The 22,658-nt window shown below is 42.3% G+C and overlaps 1 protein-coding gene across 1 annotated transcript in view; it reads left to right on the forward strand.

Annotated features, from left to right (window-relative positions):
• Positions 1 to 22,658, forward strand: part of epn2.L (epsin2 L homeolog) — a gene marked incomplete at its 3' end in the record, with an annotated part of 40,606 nt that overhangs the window by 16,084 nt on the left and 1,864 nt on the right. The window contains 7 exon segments of the mRNA NM_001091184.1: positions 300 to 1,133; positions 11,988 to 12,100; positions 14,443 to 14,535; positions 16,284 to 16,455; positions 16,793 to 16,969; positions 18,314 to 18,406; positions 19,861 to 20,076. Coding sequence (NP_001084653.1) covers positions 536 to 1,133; positions 11,988 to 12,100; positions 14,443 to 14,535; positions 16,284 to 16,455; positions 16,793 to 16,969; positions 18,314 to 18,406; positions 19,861 to 20,076 — 1,462 coding nt within the window. The 5' untranslated portion in view covers positions 300 to 535.

A 22,658-nucleotide genomic window follows, 5' to 3' on the forward strand; every position in this document is an offset into this window, starting at 1 on the left:
GGGAGGAGAAATCGAGCGATGCATGATGGATCGTCGCTGTGTTGCCTTTTCTGAAGGCAAGCGGAGTTTCGGTAAGTTATTTCTTAATAAAGGCTGTGCTATTTTAAAGTTACATTTGTCTTGGTGTTTTTTCGTGGTATACTAACAAATTTTTTAAAAATTATTTTGATGTTACTGGTCCTTTAATGCCATCCCCTCTTTGTTGCCCCTCATCCACCATTTAAAAAAAAAAAAAATAATTCTTATGTTTTGTTTGGCTGACCAAGATATCCAATTAACATGTATGTTTTTCCTTTTAGTTTATGCAAACCCATAATGCACCTGCCTTGAAGAGATGCTTTTACCCAGAAATATCCCAAGGAGTCTTTGCTTATTCTCACGCATAGAAAACCCAATTGGATTGCACAAGGGATTTTCCTCGCTTTGTTTTAATGTGTGGACATACCGGTCCTGGATGATATCGGATTATTTTTAATTTTTTTTTTTTTGGTAGAAAAGAGGATTTGTAGTTTTTAATCTTGTTTTCTTTTTTAAAATGACGACCTCATCCATACGCAGGCAAATGAAAAACATTGTTAATAATTTTTCCGAGGCGGAGATTAAAGTCCGGGAAGCCACCTCCAATGACCCATGGGGTCCTTCCAGCTCCCTCATGACGGAGATAGCAGATCTGACTTACAACGTGGTGGCATTTTCGGAAATAATGAGCATGATATGGAAGAGACTCAATGATCATGGAAAGAACTGGAGACATGTTTACAAAGCGCTGACTCTCTCGGATTACCTCATCAAGACCGGCTCGGAGAGAGTGTCCCACCAGTGTAAAGAGAACATCTTCGCAATACAGACTCTCAAAGATTTCCAGTATATCGATCGGGATGGAAAGGATCAGGGGATTAATGTTCGGGAAAAGTCCAAGCAGTTGGTGTGCCTGTTGAAAGATGATGAGAGGTTAAAAGGAGAGAGGGCACAGGCCCTCAAAACCAAAGAGAGGATGGCTCAGGTTGCTACGGGCGTTAGCAGCAACAACCAGATCAGTTTTGGTCGAGGATCAAGCCAACCCAACCTATCCACCAGCTACTCAGAACAAGATTATGGGAAGTCTGGGGGATCTCCTGCTTCCTACCATGGTTGTGAGTATTACCAAAGGCTATACATTCTATGGAAACAGTGGTGGTGGGGCACTCAGCCTGATGGATTATTGGGGTGAGATTTGGGTAGAATGCCTATTTACTCTTAGATAACCCAACCGTTATGGTGAGTTTTGAGAAGAAGGCTTATTTGCTGTCCCGGACATTCTTGGAACTAGTCAGTTAATTAATGCTTTTGCAGTGATATAAGCAATGGGTTTCAGATAGGATCTCACACCACTATGGTTATTAAGATTGCTAGAAGCCATACCATATGGCTGTGGTTTCTTGAGTTAAGGCCCCAATACACGGGCCTATAACAGCTGCTGACAGACCGAGTGTGGGGCCATCCGACGGGCGTCCCCGATTGATATCTGGCCGAAAGTCGGCCAGATGCTGATTGGGCAGGGTAAAAAATCCAGTTGGATTGCGGCCACATCTGTTCGTTGATGTGGTCTCTTGATCAGACCGCCCGTATAGCCTCCATTCTCTAGGGCCCACCTCAATGTTGGGCCCACCTCAATGTGGGAAAATCGGGAAGAGCCAAATGAGCAGATCTCCCTGTGTATGGCCACCTTGAAGCTGTCTGTATACTGCAAGATATGCTAGTTTGACAAGGTGCCAAACAAACGAATCTGGGCATTTTTTGGCCACCTACATGCTAGGCAAAATGAGGCTGATCCAGTGATCATATGGAGGGGCAAAAAAAAAAACTTGCTCGATAGACTTGACTTTATTTGACTGGACTGAAATAGCTGGACAATTTTGGGCCAGATATCAGTCAGGCTGGCTAGTCTTTAGGCCCCATACACAGGCCAGTAATGCGCCAACACAGTCTGGAAGGCCCAAGTCAGCAGGTTTTATATATCCATGTATGGCCACCTTAATCCTTGATGGCCAACTACTCTGAAGAATACATTTCAGGTTCTGTCTGTAGTTGCACCATTCAGCACATACATTTACTGGTGTAAAATAATCCCCTTTGTATTTGTTGTCTTGTTCTGCTGTTCAGTTATGTGCAATGTACTCACAGGTAACGTCACCGCTGCATCGTGTCGTGCATGGCAGATCTGCATGCTTATGTCACAGTATAAATCAATAACAAAACATTGCATTGTGTCCCGTTGGGCAAGTTACCCATTGACAGAAAAAAAAAATCTTTTCAGTTTTTGTAGTTTATGGATGAGATAATAGTAAATATGAAGTGCTATTAATGAGCTTGTAATGTGCCTTGTCACGTCCTGGGTAACTTATCCCTAGGGCTGTTGTTTAGCTTATGAGATGCATGATTGGTACATCCTCCCCCCGCCCCTCCCACGCAGCCTTACAATAAACAGAGACTCTCTTTATGGCAGATGATGTGGAGTCTGGAAATGGAATTTTGGATAAACAGCTGATTGTACCATTACACGTCTTTCTCAGGGACGGCTGAGCTTGCTGCTATTGTAATTACACCAGGGCGGGGGAATAAGTGCCTGATTACTAGTATACAGTATATGTCCTATTTACCCACCTGTCCAACTGCTTGCATAGAGCAGGACAATTATTTACTGTACAGGTACCGGTTACTGTACTGGTACTGGGACCGGTTATCCAGAATGCACGGGACCTGGGGCTTTCCAGATAACGGAAAACTAGCTGCTACTAGTAGCTTTGTGTGTCTTCATCCTTAGTATGTTATAGAATGGAACATTTTAAGCAATTGGCCTCCATTTTTTCTTTTATATAGCTTTTGGATTATTTGCCTTCTTCTGACTCTTTTCAGCTTTCAAATCGGGGTCACTGACCCCATATAAAAACAAATGCTCCGTAAGGCTACCCATTTATTGTTTTTGCTACTTTTTATTTCTATTCAGGCCTCTCCTATTCATATTCCAGTCTCTTATTCAAATCAGTGCATGGTTGCTATGGTAATTTGGACCCTAGCAACCGGATTGCTGAATTTGAAAACTGGAGAGCTGTTAAATAAAAAGCTTAATAACTCAAAAACCACAAATAAAAAAAAATTAAAATGTAATATAAAGGTGAACAATCCCTTTAAAGCCACATGACTTGGGATTTGGCGGAATCTGGATCTTGGGTTTGGTGCATTAAGAATGTTAATTCCTTCTGTCGTCCATGCACTATAGATTAAAGTATAGTTAAGTGGGAGTAAAACTAGTATTGTGTGTGGTCAGTTTAAAAGGGTAGTATATACTATAATCTGTCTGCCTAATTCCCTTACCATAGGGTTGCCACCAGTCTGGAATTTCACTAGCCTAGCCAGTAAATCACCAGCCCAGGCCAGTTGTAGAACATTACATTTTTGTAATTGTCCTTCATTTCCTCCCCTCCCTGAACTTACACCACTTGACCCAGGCTTTTAAGCCCTCTACACTAGTGATGTGAGGGTTGGGTTTTCCCCAATATCTGCCCTCCCTCCACCCGCGCCCACCTGAGCCCGACTTCCGTGTTCCTTTTATAGCCCTGCAGATGATGTCACGAAAAGGGCGGGACGAGCAGGCGCATGGCTTTAAAAATGGAAGCCAGCGGTGTAAGGTCGCGGCGGGGAGAGCAGGAAGAAGAGTTTGATCCAGACCTTTCTGCCACCTGCAAATGAGAGTGCGTGCTCGGCCCGAACCTGACTGACCCGCGGGTCCCACCACTTCGATCTCCCTAACCCCCTAGGTTCATCCATTCCTGCCCCCTAATCCACCCATTTCCAATTTCGTGACATTACTGATTCGCCCTCTCGATGCCACCGCTAGTGATGGGCGTAACGCAAATTTTGATGCCTGCAACGATTTTGACGCCTGCAACAATTCTGGTGACAATTTGTCGTGCATTTAATTGTCGCCGGTGTAAGAAAAATCTTTAAATTTGCAAGGTGTCGAAACACGGAAATTCACCATGAATTCACACCTGGCTAATAAATTCGCCCATCACTAGCCACCGCCCCTCCGAGTAAGGTACATAATGAAAGGTGGCAATCCTAAATTAGCTGCCATAGATTGTGGGACATCTCTTGGTACAGGCTATTAAATAAATCTGGGGGTCTGTTCCTGGATACTATTTCGGCTTGGCTATATCGTATCTCTCTGTACAGGCTGGGAGAAAACCTCTGGGGTTGTTCATGGTCCTGTGGAGAATTCCACTCCCGGACATTTTCTGTCTGTTGTTCTGACCAAGTTCCAGTGAAATTAGAAAGAAAGGTTTCTTTGAGTTTTATGGACCTGGCTAAAAATTCCACTCCATTCTTACCCCCCAAATTTAACCCTCTGTTGATACAGATACTAAAACACAATGGTATTTGTGGATTTTCAGACAGCTGGTGGCGGCCATTTTGCAGACTGTACTTGGCTGTGTTTACCCGGCCACAGCTGGGAAGGAGCAAAAAACTGAATTCCTCAGGCTGTTAAAAAACCCAGTAACTTGTGGAAATCTTTCTCCACACGTCAGAGAGAGTTACACTGGAACAGCTTGTCTTTCACTTGGTGTGAGGATCATATAGATCGCTTGGAACTCAGAAAGCCGATGGCAGGATAATCCGAGAACCTAACATTCCATGGAATTCTGCATTCCACAGGGCAGAGGGGACGGATGTAACACTTGTTAGTGAGGAATTATAGCACCTGTGAGGAATAGTAAAGCAAGTGAATTTCCTAGAGCGAGTACCAACGGTGCAGTAAGCATAACCCTGCTCCCCTGCTAAAGAAGTGGAAGCCAACTATGGAAGACTACAGTCTATAGAATTAGCCGAGACATAAAGATTCACTTGTTTGGGCCCACCCTTGAATGCACAGTAGAACTTTCCAGTTACATCAGGAAAGTGCCAGATTGTGATTGAAACAGGCGACGGTTTCACCTGCATAGCCCAATCACATTTAAAAGGAGCACAGTGCAGGCTGCAAAGCTGTAATAAATGATGTTAACACAAGGCCGACTTAATGAAATATGGGGCATGAGGTGAATGTCAGGTTTAGGGCCCCCAAAAATGTATTCCCTGTAGCAAGGCACTAAAAATGTTTGTGCCTCATACACTTTACCATGGCCCCCTTCTTTGGCTTTTTCATTATGACCCAGACATGCCAGTAAATTTGATGCACAAAATGGATTCAGAGCATTGGATTAATTGCAGACATGACAGTAAGAACACTGCCTTAACCCTGATATTCCAATAAGATCGCTGCAGAAATTGGATATCGAGCACAGCATAAACCTCAAGCATGAATTCAGATAATTGCAACACTCCCCAGACATTCCAGTAAGAGCATTGAAGAAAATGCATTCAGAGCATTGCATTAACCCTAGACATGCCAGTAAAAATCACAGCAGCAAACGAATAATGAGCATTGCATTAACCCCAGACATGCCACTAAAACACAACAGTAATTTTATTCAGATCATTGCCTCACCCACACCCCAGACATTCAAGTAAGAAAATGGATTCAGAGTATTGCATTAACCCTAGACATGCCAGTAAAATCAATGCAGAAAATGGATAATAAGCACTGCATTAACCAAAGACACAAGGACCAAGATCAGTGCAGACAACAGATAATGAACATTGCATTAATTGCAGACATGCCAGTAAGATAAAATCAGAAAATGGATAATGAGCACTGCATTAACCCCAGACACACAACAAGATCACTGCAGACAATAGATATTGACCATTGCATTAATTGCAGACATGTATTGTATTAAATCCAGACATGCCTTTACACATAATATATGTAATTCAGATGATTGCCTCACCCACACCCCAGACATTCCAGTAAGAGTATTAAAGAAAATGGATTCAGAGCATTGCATAAACCCCAGACTTGCCAATAAAATTACTACAGTAAATAGATAATGAACACATTTACCTGAGACATGCAATAAGATAAGTGCAGACAATTGATAATAATCATTGCATTAACCCCATACATGCCAGTAAGATAACTGCTGAAAATGGTTAATGAGCGTTGCATAATCCCCAGACATACCAGTAAAATCACTGCAGAAAATGTATCATGAGCATTGCATAATCCCCAGACATACCGGTAAGATAATGGCAGAAAATGTATTCCGTCTCATTGCCTCACCCACACTGCGACAGAGTGGCACAAAGTCTTCTTTCCCAGACTCTTCCCTCAGTGGAAGCAAAATAAATTAACTATGCCCATGCACAGTGGGAAACCTAGAATTTGGGGGCCCACCTGCTGAGGACCTTCGGGTCCCTCCAGAATACATGACATGAAATACATGTTTGCAATTATTAGTTACACATATATAGTTATTATATAGTTACATATATATTATTATGCATTCAGCATAGTACAATGTTGACAGTGCAGTTGGCGATTTGGCTGATCTGAAAAGCCCACTCCAGACACAGGGGCCACAAGGTATTCTGTGAGGCCCTTATTTACAAGGCCTTGAAAAGTGCTTTTTGGAGATGTACCACAGCAAAAATAAATTTACAGGCAATGGCCTTGGGCCCTCTAAAACCTGGGGCTTTAAGGTGGCCATAGACTCAAAGATCCGCTCAAAGATCCGCTCGTTGCCGCTCGACATTGCCAAACGAGCGGCTCTTTCCCCGATATGCCACTAACTGCATGGCTATATCGGCGGTAATTCGAACGTTCGGCCGTATGGCCGAACGATCGAAATACGATGCGCCAAGGGGCTCCGACGGGTCGGTCGGTTAAAAATCAAACCTTCCCGATCGATATCGTGGCCAGATATCGTCGGAAGCCCCCATACACGGGCAGATAAGCTGTCAAATCGGTCCAAACGACCGATATCGGCAGCTTTATCTGCCCGTGTATGGCCACCTTAAGGCAGCGTCCCCTCTTTCTTGCTCATGAGCCGTCCCTGCATATATGAAATAAAAATTCACAGAAATAAGAACCTTTTAAAGATTGTGTTTTCCGGTGTAATATTGTCCAAATATGATTGCACTGTGAAATAATTGCATTTTTAATTACTGCTCAAAGGTGGCCTCGTTCCTCTGATGGCTTTTTCAGTAAGATGATTAATTAAGTACAGTGCATTGACGAGGCCAGGAGAGATCCCTACTGAGCTGCCGGTAGAGAGACAGATGGCATTTAGGGAATCCTGCCTGTCATACGCTGAATTTGGAAGGCATTTAATCTGTGCTGGTTGGTGCTGGGGAAAAGCCAGTCGGGTCTACTCACCCCAATAAGAAAGCTGTCAGGAATTCATTGTACAGTCTCCAAAATAAGTGTATTCTGCCGTAGTGCTCTTGTTTGTGCCAATAACTGCAGCACAGGTTCCACGTGAATGCTAAAAACTGAACCTTAGCATTAAAGGAAACGTAAACCCCAAAGTAACACCATTCTGAGCAAATTTCCCAAACAACTTTATTTTTGGGCTTACATTCCCTTTAAAAGAAAGAAACATATACCAAACACAATTTTTCATAACAGATTTGTTATACAGCCATTGGGATGTAAATGTAAAACGCCATCCCACAGCGCCCCCTAGTTTTCTATAGAAATTGCCTGAAAAACACAATTATAAATGCAAGAAAATTCACTAATGATCAAAAACGTCATTATAAATGCAAAAAGAAGTGACCAATGAGAATGCTGATTCCCAGCACCATGTCAGGCATCTTGCTGTTATCTTACATATAGAGATAATTATGTCATTTATTTCTTCATTATATGACACTGGAATCAAACATGGGGATAAAGGACAGACTTGTTCAGTGCTGGGAAACTCTGCTTTAAACTTCCAACTCCAGTTGCAGGAACAAAGAACATGGAGCCAGATTGATACAAATCAGAGATTTGGGGAAAAGGTTTTGTAGTCCAGCATCAACAGAGTAAATTTTGGTTGAGCAATGCAGCAGGGTTTACTACCCCTTTAAAGGCAATTCCAAGCAAGAATCCCCAGGCTCTTAGTGGGCTCGGCAGTTTGGAATCTGCCCCAGTTCTAGTAACCCATAGCAACCAATTAGAAAGTAGAATCTAGTGGTTCTTTGTCTGAAAGCAGGCTTCTGATTTGTTGCTGTGACCACTTAGCCCCTCACTGTCCTGCTCTCCTCAACTATCGCTGCTGCCAGAATTTTTCGTCGACAAAAGGTGGCAGCACCAGTGGCACCATAGGGCCCAGGCCTAGAGTGGCAATTTTAGGGGGAAGCCCATGAGTGCCTATTTATAAAAAAACCTTTTAAAAAATGATTCCCCCCTCCACAGTGACTTTACTGTTCACATGTTGATTGGAGAGGGGAGGGGCAGTTAAAGGAGAATTCAACCCTAACGTTAAAAAAACCCTACCCTACATAGATCCCCTCCCTCCTTCTCCCCCAGCCTAAGTGTTACCCCGGGCAAATGCCTTAACGTCTTACTTACCCCTCTGTGCAGATTCAGGCATCGGAGTGCCATCTTCTTCTCTTTCGAAATCTTCGGAATGAGACCGGCGTGGCTCACATGCGCAGTTGTCTCGCAACAACTGCGCATGCGCCAAAACTCACGAAAATTGGCAAAGCGCCGGTCTCATTCCGAAGATTACCGAAGTGGCTGAAGATGGTGCCCGTGAACTCCGATGCCTGAATCTGCACCAAGTGGTAAGTAAAACGTTAGGGGCATTTGCCCAGGGTAACACTTAGGCTGGGGGAGAAGGAGGGAGGGGATCTATGTAGGGTAGGGTTTTTTTAACATTAGGGTTGAATTCTCCTTTAAAGGCCCAGTGCCTGGGAAAGTTTCAGATGGAAATACAGCACAGGCAAGCAGTATGGCAGCCCTACCATATAGTAAACTTGTCAGAGCAAACAGATCCCCGTTGCAAGTTGGCTGGCTATGGAGCTGTAGACAAGCTATAGGAATAACTTCCATGGCTTTTTCCACTCCAGCCCAGCAATGAATATTTTGACTTGCAGGAATTCCGGGAATGAGCGCTGATGAACTCTTCAGCATCCCATCACACTCTCCCTATTTCCTGTCTGTGGGGAGTGCGGGCTCCTATTTTAGGAATGGCTCAAGCTCTTTGCCAGACAAGAGGGAAGCAGGTCATATAAGAGATCCACATCCTCCAGTCTCGGAACGTCACCACTTTGTTCCCCTGTGCCCTACAGATTTGTTTTGGGTCTTTGATGGCAGAAAATGTAGGATGTCAATAATAATAATAATTGGTTTTCATTTTTTATTATTTGTGGTTTTTGACTTATTTAGCTTTTTATTCCGCAGCTCTCTGTTTTGTCATTTCAGCAGTCTGGTTGCTAGGGTCCAAATTACCCTAGCAACCATACTTTGATTTGACTAAGAGACTGGAATATGAATAGGAGAGGCCTAAATAGAAAGACCAGTATTAAACAAGTAGCAATAACAATACATGTGTAGCCTTACAGAGCATTTGGTTTTTTTTTTTAGATTCATGAACCCCAATTAAAGAAGGTAGAAGGCAAATAATTTAAAAAAATGAAGGCCAATTGAAAAGTTCCTTAGAATGAGCCATTCTATAACATACTAAAATGTAACTTAAAGGTAAACTGCCCCTTTAAAAGAGCTTTTCCATTAAAAACATGATAAAGGGTACATTGGCATATTGGCTGGCTGGAGTATTTTAGGGCAATAGCATAGGGGGCATGGGACAAAATGCTAGAAAGTGATTGCCATTAAAGTAAGCGGAGGTGCGATTTATAATGTTTTGTTCCCCCGCCCATGGTGCGACCCTTGTTCCATTGCCCTAATATGCTACGATTGCCACCTTCCAGTTCATTATAAGTCTTAATATTATAAAAAAAATATGTCAATGGAGGTTTTGAGCAGTCTGGGAACCATAAATGTTTATTATAGGGTCACAATCAGTGGAGTTGGATAGCCATGGTACCGTATGAATAACCTGTAAAATACATGCTTAGAAATGGATCTTAGTTATAATCGTTGCATAGTGATGTCATTGGTGTGACATTATATTATCATGTATTGCAATATATTTTATAAATAGATGTCCCAGTCCGCCGCGTGGCTTGTTTGCCCGGTCACACGGCCTTCAGTGAATTTCATTAGCAAGAACAGCGTCTGCAGTGAAATGATCCCTCTGCTGAATAACAGTCGGGTTCATGCGAGGATGTCCCGACAATCTGTCATGTGCTGGGCCTAACTGTTTGTCAGGGCAGTTAATACTGGGTTTATGCATTGCTGAAATCAGTTGGGTACAGCGGGTACAGGGAAATACCTACCAATTAGAATGACCCCTGTATATGCTTTTTTTGGACAAATATGTGCCTATAGGCAATGAAAGCCTATGAAAAACTGAGTGCTTATTAGTCTCAGACCTTAAAGGGGTTCTGTCATGATATTTATGGTGTCGTTTTTATTTCTAAATTACACTCTTTACACTACAAATAATTCACTCTACAATATAAAATGTATTTCCTAATCCAGTAAGTGTATTTTTTTAGTTATAATATTGGTGTGTAGGTGCATCTCAGCATAAACACAGTTATATCCAAAGGCTTTTTCACTGGTAAAAAATATAATTTTATTTAAAGTTGCATAAAAAATTTAGATACATACTGACCCCACACGGTCCACCTTACGCGTTTCGTACCCACCGGCACTTAGTCATAGGTGTCTCTAGAGGTGTCTCCGGAGACACCTATGACTAGGTGCCGGTGGGTACGAAACGCGTAAGGTGGACCGTGTGGGGTCAGTATGTATCTAAATTTTTTATGCAACTTTAAATAAAATTATATTTTTTACCAGTGAAAAAGCCTGGGGACACATATCTTTGGATATAACTGTGTTTATGCTGATTGCATATGAACTGGGGCAAGTCCCTTTGGCTTGGGATATATAGAAATCAGGTGTGGACTCCCAATTAAATATTGATATATAGGTGCATCTCAGGTCATTTTGTCTGGTCTTGTGCTTTCAGAAAGAGCCAGCACTTTAGGATGGAACTGTTTTCTTGCAGGCTGTTGTTTCTCCTACTCAATGTAACTGAATGTGTCGTAGTGGGACCTGGATTTTTACTATTGAGTGCTGTTCTTACATCTACCAGGTAGCTGTTATCTTGTGTTAAGCTGGCCATAGACACAAAGATCCGATCGTATGAATCATCGTACGATCGGACTTCTCCATCTCCCGACCTGCCACTAACCGTTCTCCCGACCTGCCACTAACAGATCAAATAAAGTAGAAAAGAACAGATCAGCCGATGTTCTGCCCCTGACAGCAATCGTACGAAAGTTATGTCCGACAAAAGCTGGTGACAGTCTCCCTCTGAAAATCGTACGATCGGCAATGCATGCAGAGATATTACCCGCAGCCGACAGAAATCTTTTAACCTGCCTGATCCATAAAACAACCGATCTCCGCCGGACGAAAAATGTTGGGACTCTCCACACAAGGCACAAAAATCGTACGAATCCTTAATTCGTACGATCAGATCTTTGCGTCTATGGCCAGCTTTAGGGAGCTGTTATCTGGTTACCTTCCCATTGTTCTGTTGTTAGGCTGCTGGGAAGGAAAGGGAGGGGGTGATATCACTCCAACTTGCAGTACAACAGTAAAGAGTTTATCAGAGCACAAATCACATGACTGGGGGCAGCTGGGAAACAGACAATATGTCTAGACCATGTCATACTTTAAAATTAAATATAAAAAAATCTATTTGCTCTTTTTAAAAACGGATTTTAGTGCAGAATTGTGCTGGAGCAGCACTATTAGCAGCACTAATAATTAATTATTAATGTGTTTTGAAAAAAAAACAAACATTTTTTCCCATGACCGTATCCCTTTAAAGTGCTAGCCACACTTTAAAGGGCTTGTGGCTCTCTGACGCCCCCTGGATAAAACATTGTCCCTGTACAAGAGTACATTGGTCCTGGAATGATCTGTGTTGTTTGTCTTTCCGCAGCAACTTCACCCAGGGCCTCATCGGAGCTGGAACAGGCCCGGCCTCAGACCAGTGGAGAGGAAGAGTTACAGCTGCAGCTGGCGCTCGCTATGAGCAGAGAGGTTGCCGAGCAGGTGAGTGAAGTGTGGAAGCAGCGCCCCATAAGTAATATCCACCAGGTGTGGCCGTTTCACTTACTGCTGTAGTCAACATAGCCAAGAGGTCTGTAGAGCTTAATGTTTTGCACAGGGCTGTGGAGTAGGTACATAAATCGTTTGACCCCGATTCATCAGTTTATGGTACCTCCGACGCCTCTGTTTTTAAAGGAACACCAAAAACTGAAAGTGTATCAACATAATGAAAATATAATGTGCTGTGCTGAAGGAGCTGCTCGGATGAGTAGTGAAACGTCTTCAAGGATTACTCAGCAAGTGCAGTTGCTCTAGATTTGCTTCTACTAGATATACCATGACCTGGATGAATGAAAACCTTCATAAAGATAATGAGCTTTTTGCTCTGGTAAAAGCAGTGTGTGAGCACTCGGATGTGGTAAACCTCGTCGCGTTTCGTATCTAGAGATAGGTAATCAAATGTGCCTATGATTATGTATCTCTACATACGAAACGCGCTAGGACAAGGTTGTTTTAATTCATGGAATAAGATCGAATTTTACCTCATCGGTGTGCCTCAGGAGTGCGTGCTCTTTTCTACAGTTGTCTGCACCTTCACTCCAAGCTACGGGTTTGGGGCGCTGCACCTGAGCCCAGGGCAGGGCCAAGGTATTTGGGCACCCTAGGCAAGGGCTTCAAGCAGTGGCCCCCACCTGGTCCTGGTTCCTATATCTCATCTTACCATTCATATTGCCCCCTGTACCTGTGCCAGCATAAGCAAAAATATCCATCATATTGCGTGTTATGGGCATACGAGTGATAGGACATGGCTACTTGAACTTTATTAATTCAAAAGAAAGAAAGAAAAATAAAACCCTGTATGTCTTTATATTCCAAAATCACTAAAAACAGTTTATACTACTGCCAATAATTACTTAGGAACTTATAAAATGCTTGTGCTTGTCTATATAAAGATCACCAAAGTGCTTGCGTGCTAAATTATATTATGAAATCAAATTCATAAAACGACGGTTCTTTAAAGGTTCTAATACATCAATTATAATTTCTTTGATTGTGATACTTTTTAAAAAAAAAACAAAAAAAAAAACACCCAATGATTAATCAAATCAGTTTCTTAATTAATTCTCTGTATAATTAAATTAATTCTCATATGACTTATTATAACATAAGTCATAATAAGTCATATGAGAATTAATTTAATTATACAGAGAATTAATTAAGAAACTGATTTGATTAATCGAAATCATTGGCTGTTTATTTATTTATTTATTTTTAAAAGAAATTATAATTGATGTATTAGAACCTTTAATGAACTGTAGTTTTATGAATTTGATTTCATAATATAATTTAGTGCTTGTCTTTATATAGACAAGCGCAAGCACTTTATAAGTTCCTAAGTAATTATTGGCAGTAGTATAAACAGTTTTTAGTGATTTTGGAATATAAAGACATACAGGGTTTTATTTTTCTTTCTTTCTTTTGAATTAATAAAATTCAGTGAATTGGTGATTACACCCCGCTGTGTCTTTTTTAAGGTAATAAGTTGCTGAGAGTATACAAACTTTTACAAATGGCGACTTGAACTGTCAGCTCCCTCCTGGTGAGGGTAGCCTAGCGCTGGCGGAGGGCAATTTTTTTTTAAAAAAACGACTGTTATCCCCAAACGGAATGCAGGCTCTATTAGCCCATACATTTGGTTGGGGATAAAAAATTTTACCCAACAGGTGCCCTTTAAAGTATATAACATCAGTGATACATACATATTGCTGACAAAGCTCAAAAATATAAACCACATCCTTTTGGTAATTCTAAACCAAAATCAAAGTTAAACTACATGAGCCGAAAACAACTGGAAAAATAAAATAACTTATATATGAACTGAACCTGGCATATAGCTGTAGAATAGCTGTTAAATGCAATCTAGAAATTAACTAAAGGATTATTCTTATAAACAGAATTGCTTCTACCATATCTTCCTTCATGAAAGCTCTTAAATCTGAATTGATTATTTTCAGTGCTTGTATTTAAAGTTATTAGGAGTTGGGACATTTTTGGCGACTCTGACTCCACAGCTCTGGTTTTGCCTAGCCTGCATTATACTTTATGTAGTGTTGCTCTTTTAAGTAATATTTGCAATTTACATTACTTCTTTCATATAGCTTTGATGATATTAGTGGTTTTATGCTGCTGATATAATGAATTTGTAATCAGCGATACAGCTGAGCAGAGAAGCGCCAGTAGATGCTTCCTGCATCAGTAACGCAAGTTTCTGGTGCCAGATGGACAGAACAGAAGGAGCCTGCTGCTGCCAATCTCACTTTAAGAGCCTTCCATTTGTCATGCAGGAGGAACGTATCAGGAGAGGAGATGACTTACGTTTACAAATGGCCCTGGAGCAGAGTCGGAAAGATACCATTAAAGCACCCAGAAAGAAGGCAGTAAGTACAACAGGCATATCTATTAGGCTTTCACTGTGGTCAAAGGGGTGGTTCACCCTGAAGTTAACTTTTAGTATGTTATAGAATGGCGAATTCAAAGCAACTTTTTAATTGGCCTTCATTATTTCTTTTTTTTTTATATATAGTTTTTTTAATTATTTGCCTTCTTCTTCTGACTCTTTCCATCTTTCCACCTAAAAAAAACAACGGCTCTGCTAGACTACACATGCATTGTCATTGTTGTTTCTATTTAGACCCCTCTCTGTCTCCTTTTTAAATAAATGCATGGTTGCTATGGTAATTTGGACCCAAGCAACCAGATTGCTGAAATTGCAAACTGGAGAGCTGCTGAATAAAAAGCTAAATAACTCAAAAAACACCAATAATAATAAATAAAAACCAATTGCAAATTGGCTCAGAATATTACTATCTACCTCATACTTTGAATTTAACGGTGTACAACCCCTTTTAATATTCATCATTCTGGTGGGTTTATAAAGAGCATTTAATGCCTTGCTTTCTAGTTGGCCTAAACAAAGCATTCACTATCCAGCATCTTTATAGCCCTACAATGAGCATTAAATCACTAGCATGCTTGTAGGCCAACACTAGTCATTTAATATCCAGCCTACACTAAGCCACTAATATCTTCTATCCTGGTTGTCCTTCACCAACTAATATCTAGTTTCCTGGTCGTTATACACTGAGCCTCTTATATCCTGGTCGGCTCACAGAGAGCTACTAATATCTAGTATCATGACCATCCTACAGAGTTACTAATATCTAGTATCCTGGTCGTTCTCCACTTAGATTCTAATATCCTTGCCGGCCTACAGTGAGCCACTTATATCTAGTACACGTATCCTGATTATTCCTACTCTGAGCCACTGATATCTACTATCCTTGTCTGCCTACTCTGAGCCACTAATAACTATTATTCAGGTCAGCCTACACTGAGCTTCTAATATCAACATAAACATATCCACTAATAGTAGTATTTTTATCATGATCAGCCTACAGTGTCCCACTAAATTCTGGTATCCTGATCGTTCTACACTGAGCCACTAATATGTAGTATCCTCATGTCCTACTCTATGCAACTAATATCTAGTATTCTCATGTCCTACACTGAGCCTGGTCATTCTACACTAAACAACTAATATCTAGTATTTGGATAGGCTGCACTGAGCCTCCAATATCTAGTATCCTGGTTGGCCTACACTGAGCCTCTAATATGTAGTATCCTGGTTGCTCTACACTGAGCCTCTGATATGTAGTATACTGGTTGGCCTACACTGGGCCTCTGGTTGGCTACACTAAGACTCTAATATCTAGTATCCTGGTTGGTCTACACTGGGCCTCTGGTTGGCTACACTGAGACTCTAATATCTAGTATCCTGGTTGGTCTACACTGGGCTTCTGGTTGGCTACACTGAGCCTCTAATATCAAGTTTACGGATTGGCCTACACTAAGCCTCTAATACCTAGTATCCTGCTCATTCTACACTGAGCCACTAATATATAATATCCTGGTCGTTCTACACTGAGCCACTAATATATAATATCCTGGTCGTTCTACACTGAGCCACTAATATATAATATCCTGGTCTTTCTACACTGAGCCACTAATATTTAGTATTCTGGTTGGCCTCCACTGAGTCACTAGCCTCTTATACACTGACTCGACTTTTAAAGTGTTATAATAGCACCAGTGACACATGTTCTTTGTGTGTTCCTTTTCTCAATAGCAGCAGCAAACCACTTTGTTGAACCTATTAGATGCTCTGCCCCCGGGGGCCCCTGCATTGCAGAAATCCGACACCAGGGCAACAGCAGTGGCAACAAAAAGCCAGTCTGACCCATGGAATGTGGCTACTGTTTCACCATTGTCCTCGGATCCGTGGCAATCCTTCGGCAGTGGTAAGAAAACCGGGAGAGGAGATTTACTTAACAGTGATGTGTGCATCATAGAGCCCTTCTCGCCCACCCTTAGTAAATCTAACTTTTGTACTTGGGGATGTGCAGTGTGTTATAGACCTGCATGGGTCTAATTGTGTATATTTCACCTGCAATCACTATATTTTCCCACTATTTCTTCCGACCCACATCCAACTTTATCCACAAGCTGATCCTTTATCCACTGGCCACCAGTGACATCATCATAGACTGGATGTGACTACAGTTTTATCTAACAGTAACTATAGGTATAAATAGCCATGCTGTGTGTTTCACCGTGTCTTTACCCCTGTTTTGTTAGCAGGTACTAAACCAGCGGCTCCCCAAGATCCCTGGGGTGGGAACACTGGTTCCCCTACGCTGTCTTTTTCAAAGAACTCAGACCCCTGGACTACGCCGAAGGCATCTGGAATAGCGAATTCTGCAACGGACTCCTGGGGGGCCACACCACCAGTTAAAACAAGTGTGTCAAACACAGGTAAGGAGCACTGTAACTACTGACCTGTTACCGCTATACTATTAACCCCACTGTTACTATAGGCACCATCTCTCACTACTATACCTGCTATCCCACAGTCACACTCCCTTCCCAGAGACTATTATCCCACTGTTACTATAGGCACCATCTCTCCCTACTATACCTGCTATCCCACAGTCACACTCCCTTCCCAGAGACTATTATCCCACTGTTACTATAGGCACCATCTCTCCCTACTATACCTGCTATCCCACAGTCACACTCCCTTCCCAGAGACTATTATCCACTGTTACTATAGGCACCATCTCTCCCTACTATACCTGCTATCCCACAGTCACACTCCCTTCCCAGAGACTATTATCCCACTGTTACTATAGGCACCATCTCTCCCTACTATACCTGCTATCCCACAGTCACACTCCCTTCCCAGAGACTATTATCCCACTGTTACTATAGGCACCATCTCTCCCTACTATACCTGCTATCCCACAGTCACACTCCCTTCCCAGAGACTATTATCCCACTGTTACTATAGGCACCATCTCTCCCTACTATACCTGCTATCCCACAGTCACACTCCCTTCCCAGAGACTATTATCCCACTGTTACTATAGACACCATCTCTCCCTACTATACCTGCTATCCCACAGTCACACTCCCTTCCCAGAGACTATTATCCCACTGTTACTATAGGCACCATCTCTCCCTACTATACCTGCTATCCCACAGTCACACTCCCTTCCCAGAGACTATTATCCCACTGCTACTATAGACACCATCTCTCCCTACTATACCTGCTATCCCACAGTCACACTCCCTTCCCAGAGACTATTATCCACTGTTACTATAGGCACCATCTCTCCCTACTATACCTGCTATCCCACAGTCACACTCCCTTCCCAGAGACTATTATCCCACTGTTACTATAGACACCATCTCTCCCTACTATACCTGCTATCCCACAGTCACACTCCCTTCCCAGAGACTATTATCCCACTGTTACTATAGACACCATCTCTCCCTACTATACCTGCTATCCCACAGTCACACTCCCTTCCCAGAGACTATTATCCCACTGTTACTATAGGCACCATCTCTCCCTACTATACCTGCTATCTCACAGTCATACTCCCTTCCCAGAGACTATTATCCCACTGCTACTATAGACACCATCTCTAACTTTACCACACCATTGCTAACTGCAACTGCAATTTTGAGCCTACCTCCATATTTGCAGGGGCCCTTTAGTTTGACCCGAGTACTGTATATGGAAATCACTTGGTTTATTCTACATGCCCTACTAGCTTCTAGAGGGATATTCATTCTGGTTCCTTCCGTATGCAGGCTTGGCCTTTGACCCTTTCAGTAATTTAAATGGCACTGCAAGAGATGACTTCTCAGAATTTGACAGCCTTCGAACCTCTACTAAATTGTCAGGTGAGGTTAAATGATGGACCTTTCATTAAGAGACCTGTGAGTTGTAGCAGGTAAGATACATCTGAATATAAGCCCAGGTGAATCCTGTAGAAGTATGTGCAGACTTAGCCCTGGGACATGGTGCATTGTACAAAAAAGAATGCAAAAAGCCAATTCTGATTTGGTTTCTCCCATTGTAATTTATAGTAACAAAAAATATCCCTCCCCCCATACAGCACATGATAGATCCCCTTTAAGATGAAACCAAGGGTTGTTTTCTCTATATTACAGAGGAGCTAGAAATGATTTTAGCAGCTTGTGTGTAAGAGCCGATCACATTGCAGCCTGCGTGTTCCTGGGGCATTGCTCGCATTCCTCTAACAATGTGCGTGTTGTGTCCATTCTGGATTTGTTCTGCTTAAAAGACAAGTGCTGAATTATGATGGGTCCCAGGTGCCTGGGAGGTCAGGTCAGCCTCTGTGAAACATCTGGATTCAGCTGCCCCTTCAGAGTCAAGTCAGCAGGAAAGGGGGTCACACATGCAGAGAGGAAATGGGGTTTTAGTTCTAAAGGCCAGACTTAGTAAGGCCCAGCTATTCAAATCCAGGGAAAGGCTTAAGCACATGGGGGAGGGGGAGCATACATAGTAAGTTATAGCTGGACTGTTTACATTAGCCGTGCAACAGGAGCAGGGTTGCCAGGTCTAATATTAAAAACCAGCCAAAATCAACTACAAAACCAGCCCAAAACTAGCCAAGAGTCACTTCAAAAGTACCGCAAAACTAGCACAATATGTGCAGTAAAAAAAAAAAAATCTAAAAAAGATTAAATATATTAAATATATGCCCTTTTCAAATTTTCACTGATTTGCAAGTTTTTCCATGAAGTAAAATAGGAGAGATTCACCCATCACCAGGGGCGTTACTACAGAGGGGGGCCCAGGAGGTATAGGGGTCCCATAAGACCCTAATACATATACAATCTCAATAAACATTTGTAAAACAGGTCAACCTCTAGACGTTTTTGTGGCCAGCAGATTTTTGCCCCCAAAAAGTCACCAGAAAACGTGAGAATGCTTAAGAGTGAGACGGGAGACTGGGGTACAGAGCCTAAAATCTGGTAACTCCCGACTTCTACAGAAGTCAGTCCCATTGCATGCTGGGTAATGTAGTCTTACATTCATCTCGGCAAATTGTTAAACAAAAACTACATTACCCAACATGCATTGGGAGACACAGGCCTGGCACATTAGGGCAAGAAAAAAAAAACGCCAACCTGGCAACCCTGAACAGGACAGATAGTTGCTTCTGGCACAGTTAAAATCTGGTGAGCAGGTCACAGTGATTACTCCACTTTATCTGTAGGGAGAATATTTGGAATTCCCGTAGAGGCTCTTGGGTGTTGGACTGATGCTGGTTTGCACAATGCTTCTTCCTATCAGTATTTAAATGTGTAACTTTTCTTTATTCACACAGCAGATTCCATTTCCACATTACCTTCCCTGCGCAGCGGCACCACCAGCCCTGACCCCTTCGATCCCAAACCTGCCAACGTGACGAGCAGCAAGCAGACATCGATTCGGAAAACGCCGGAATCATTCCTGGGATCCAGCGCAGCCTTAGTGAACCTGGACACCATTGTCTCCATGCCTCCTCCCACGGCCCCTATCCTAAACCCTTTCTTGGCATCAGGTATGTCCCTCATACTCGTGCGCTTTCTTTGCTCGGCTCAAGCCAAACTGATTCAGCAAGTGTGGGAGAAGCGTACAAACAGAGAGCACTTTATAGTTAGCTTATCATATCAAAGCTCCGTAATACACTCACATTATACTACTTAATAGATATGTTATTAAGATATTTAGGGGCAGATATAGTGTGCCCGATAATGATAGTACAGGTATGGGACCTGTTATCCAGAATGCCCGGGACCTGGCGTTTTCCGGCTAACAGATCTTTCTGTAATGTAGATTTTCATACCTTAAAGGAGAAGCAAACCCCTTATTAAAAAAAAAAACCCTCCCTCCTCCCCCTCCAGCCTAGCTGCTACCCAGGCAAATGCCCCTAACTTTTTACTTCCCCCCTGGTGCAGATTCCCAGCATCGGAGTTCATGGGTGTCATCTTCTTCTTCTTCGGGTCTTCTTCTGGCGCTTCGGCTATTTTCATGACTTCCAGCGCATGCGCAGTTGAGAAAACCTGAAGACTGCTCCAACTGCACATGCGCTGATAAGGAGCTTACTTGCCGATGAAAACCGAAGAGAAGAGAAGAAGATGGCTGCCGTGAACTCTGATGCCGTGAATCTGCACCGGGGGGTAAGTAAAAAGTTAGGGGCATTTGCCCGGGGTAGCAGCTAGGCTGGGGGGAGGAGGGAGGGGGGTCTATGTGGGGTAGGCGGGTAGGGTTTTTTTTTAATAAGGAGTTTACTTCTCCTTTAAGTCTACTAGAAAATCATGTAAACATTAAATAAACCCAATAGGCTGTTTTTTTCCCAATAAGGATTAATTATATCTTAGTTGGGATCAAGTACAAGGCACTGTTTTATTATTACAGGGCAAAAGGAAATCATTTTTAAAAATTATTATAGCTTATTTGGAAACAATGGAGCTTATGGAGCTTATGGAAGACAGCCTTTCTGTAATTGGAAATTTCTGGATAACGGGTTTTCAGATAACAGATCCCATACCTGTACCAAACTGGGATTAACAGTTCAGAGGGGTGTTAGAGCCCAGTACTCCTGCTGAGCTCTAACACCCCATCTGATCTTACTATACATTATGCATTCTAGCATCCCTCCATTTTCCACAGCTGCTGCGTTCTTCTTGTGTTTCTCACATTTAAGCTTTTAGCTCAGGGGCAGCGCCCTCCAGCGCCCCACCCCCAATTACACTTACTGCTGGGAATCTCCCCATGTGCAACTTTGCTCTAAGCAAAAGTCAAAGCAGGATCAAGTACAAAGTAAAGGTATGGGACCTGTTATCCGGAATGCTCGGGACCTGGGGTTTTCCGGATAACGGATCTTTCCGTAATTTGGATCTTCATGCCTTAAGTCTACTAGAAATTCATTTAAACATTAAATAAACCCAATAGGCTGGTTTTGCTTCCAATAATGATTAATTATATCTTAGTTGGGATCAAGTACAAGTTACTGTTTTATTATTACAGAGAAAAAGGAAATCATTTTTAAAAATTTGGATTATTTGGATAAAATGGAGTCTATGGGAGACAGCCATTCTGAGCTTTCTGGATATTGGGTTTCCGGATAAGGGATCCTATACCTGTATTACAAACTTGCTATCAAGGACTAAATTGCCCAGTGTTAATACAAAAAGTGCACAAGAACAATCAGTATTTTTGGGTGCACTGGTATGGCATGAATGATTCACCGTTCAGACAATTCTAAGCACCTTTTCAATTGGTCTTCGTTATTTATTTGTAAATTCTCTGCCTTCTTCTTCTGACTCTTTCCAGCTTTTTTTAATTTTAGCCAGCGGAGGGCAGGGGGAAGGCAGTTTGGGGAGATTGTCACCCCGAAGAAGAGGCGATTTGTAGCTGGGGCGACTAATCTCCCCGAATCTGCTCGTGTGGCCTGGCCCTAAGGCTACAGATGTGTTTATATTGCTGCTTTTTATGACTTATCTTTCTATTCAGTCCCTCTCCTATTCATATTCCAGTCTCTTATTCAAATCAGTACATGGTTGCTAGGGGAATTTGGGCCCTAAGCAACCAACTTGCTGAAATTGCAAACTGAATAAAAAGCTAAAAAAAACACAAACATAAAATCCAGTGTCAGCAGTCTGTCTATTTTGGATGTCAGTGTAGTAGGTGCAATGAAAGAGTAAAAGGGTTTTGTGCATAAACAGTTGTAAAGTGTGTGTGTATGTCTGTGTGTATCCAATCCAACTCTTCCTTTACACCGAGAGGCCCCTCTGGTTTCCAGTTTCACAAGGAATTTCTAATTAACCCTGGCACGGGGCCAGAGGCTCTGAGAAAGTTTCTTTCCTGTGTCTTTCCTGTCTGTCTGAAAATCGGAAATGACCTGTTTACATTCAAGATTCCTGAAATACTTGGGAGACCTCCCCTCCCCATACCGGGCCCCTTGTAGCAGCATAATGAGGCCTCTCACATTACCCAGCTGAGGGACTTCCGTCAGCCTTTTCTTTTCTTCATCTGCTTTGCTTTCAGGGTTTTTGTGCATTATTGTTAGTAAATTCAGCCAGGAAACTCCTCCTGCCTCCCAGATAATCTCATTGATTCATTAAAATGTGTCCAGAAAGG

Source organism: Xenopus laevis, chromosome 9_10L (assembly GCF_017654675.1).
Source record: "Xenopus laevis strain J_2021 chromosome 9_10L, Xenopus_laevis_v10.1, whole genome shotgun sequence".
In the NCBI taxonomy this organism is placed as follows: domain Eukaryota; kingdom Metazoa; phylum Chordata; class Amphibia; order Anura; family Pipidae; genus Xenopus; species Xenopus laevis.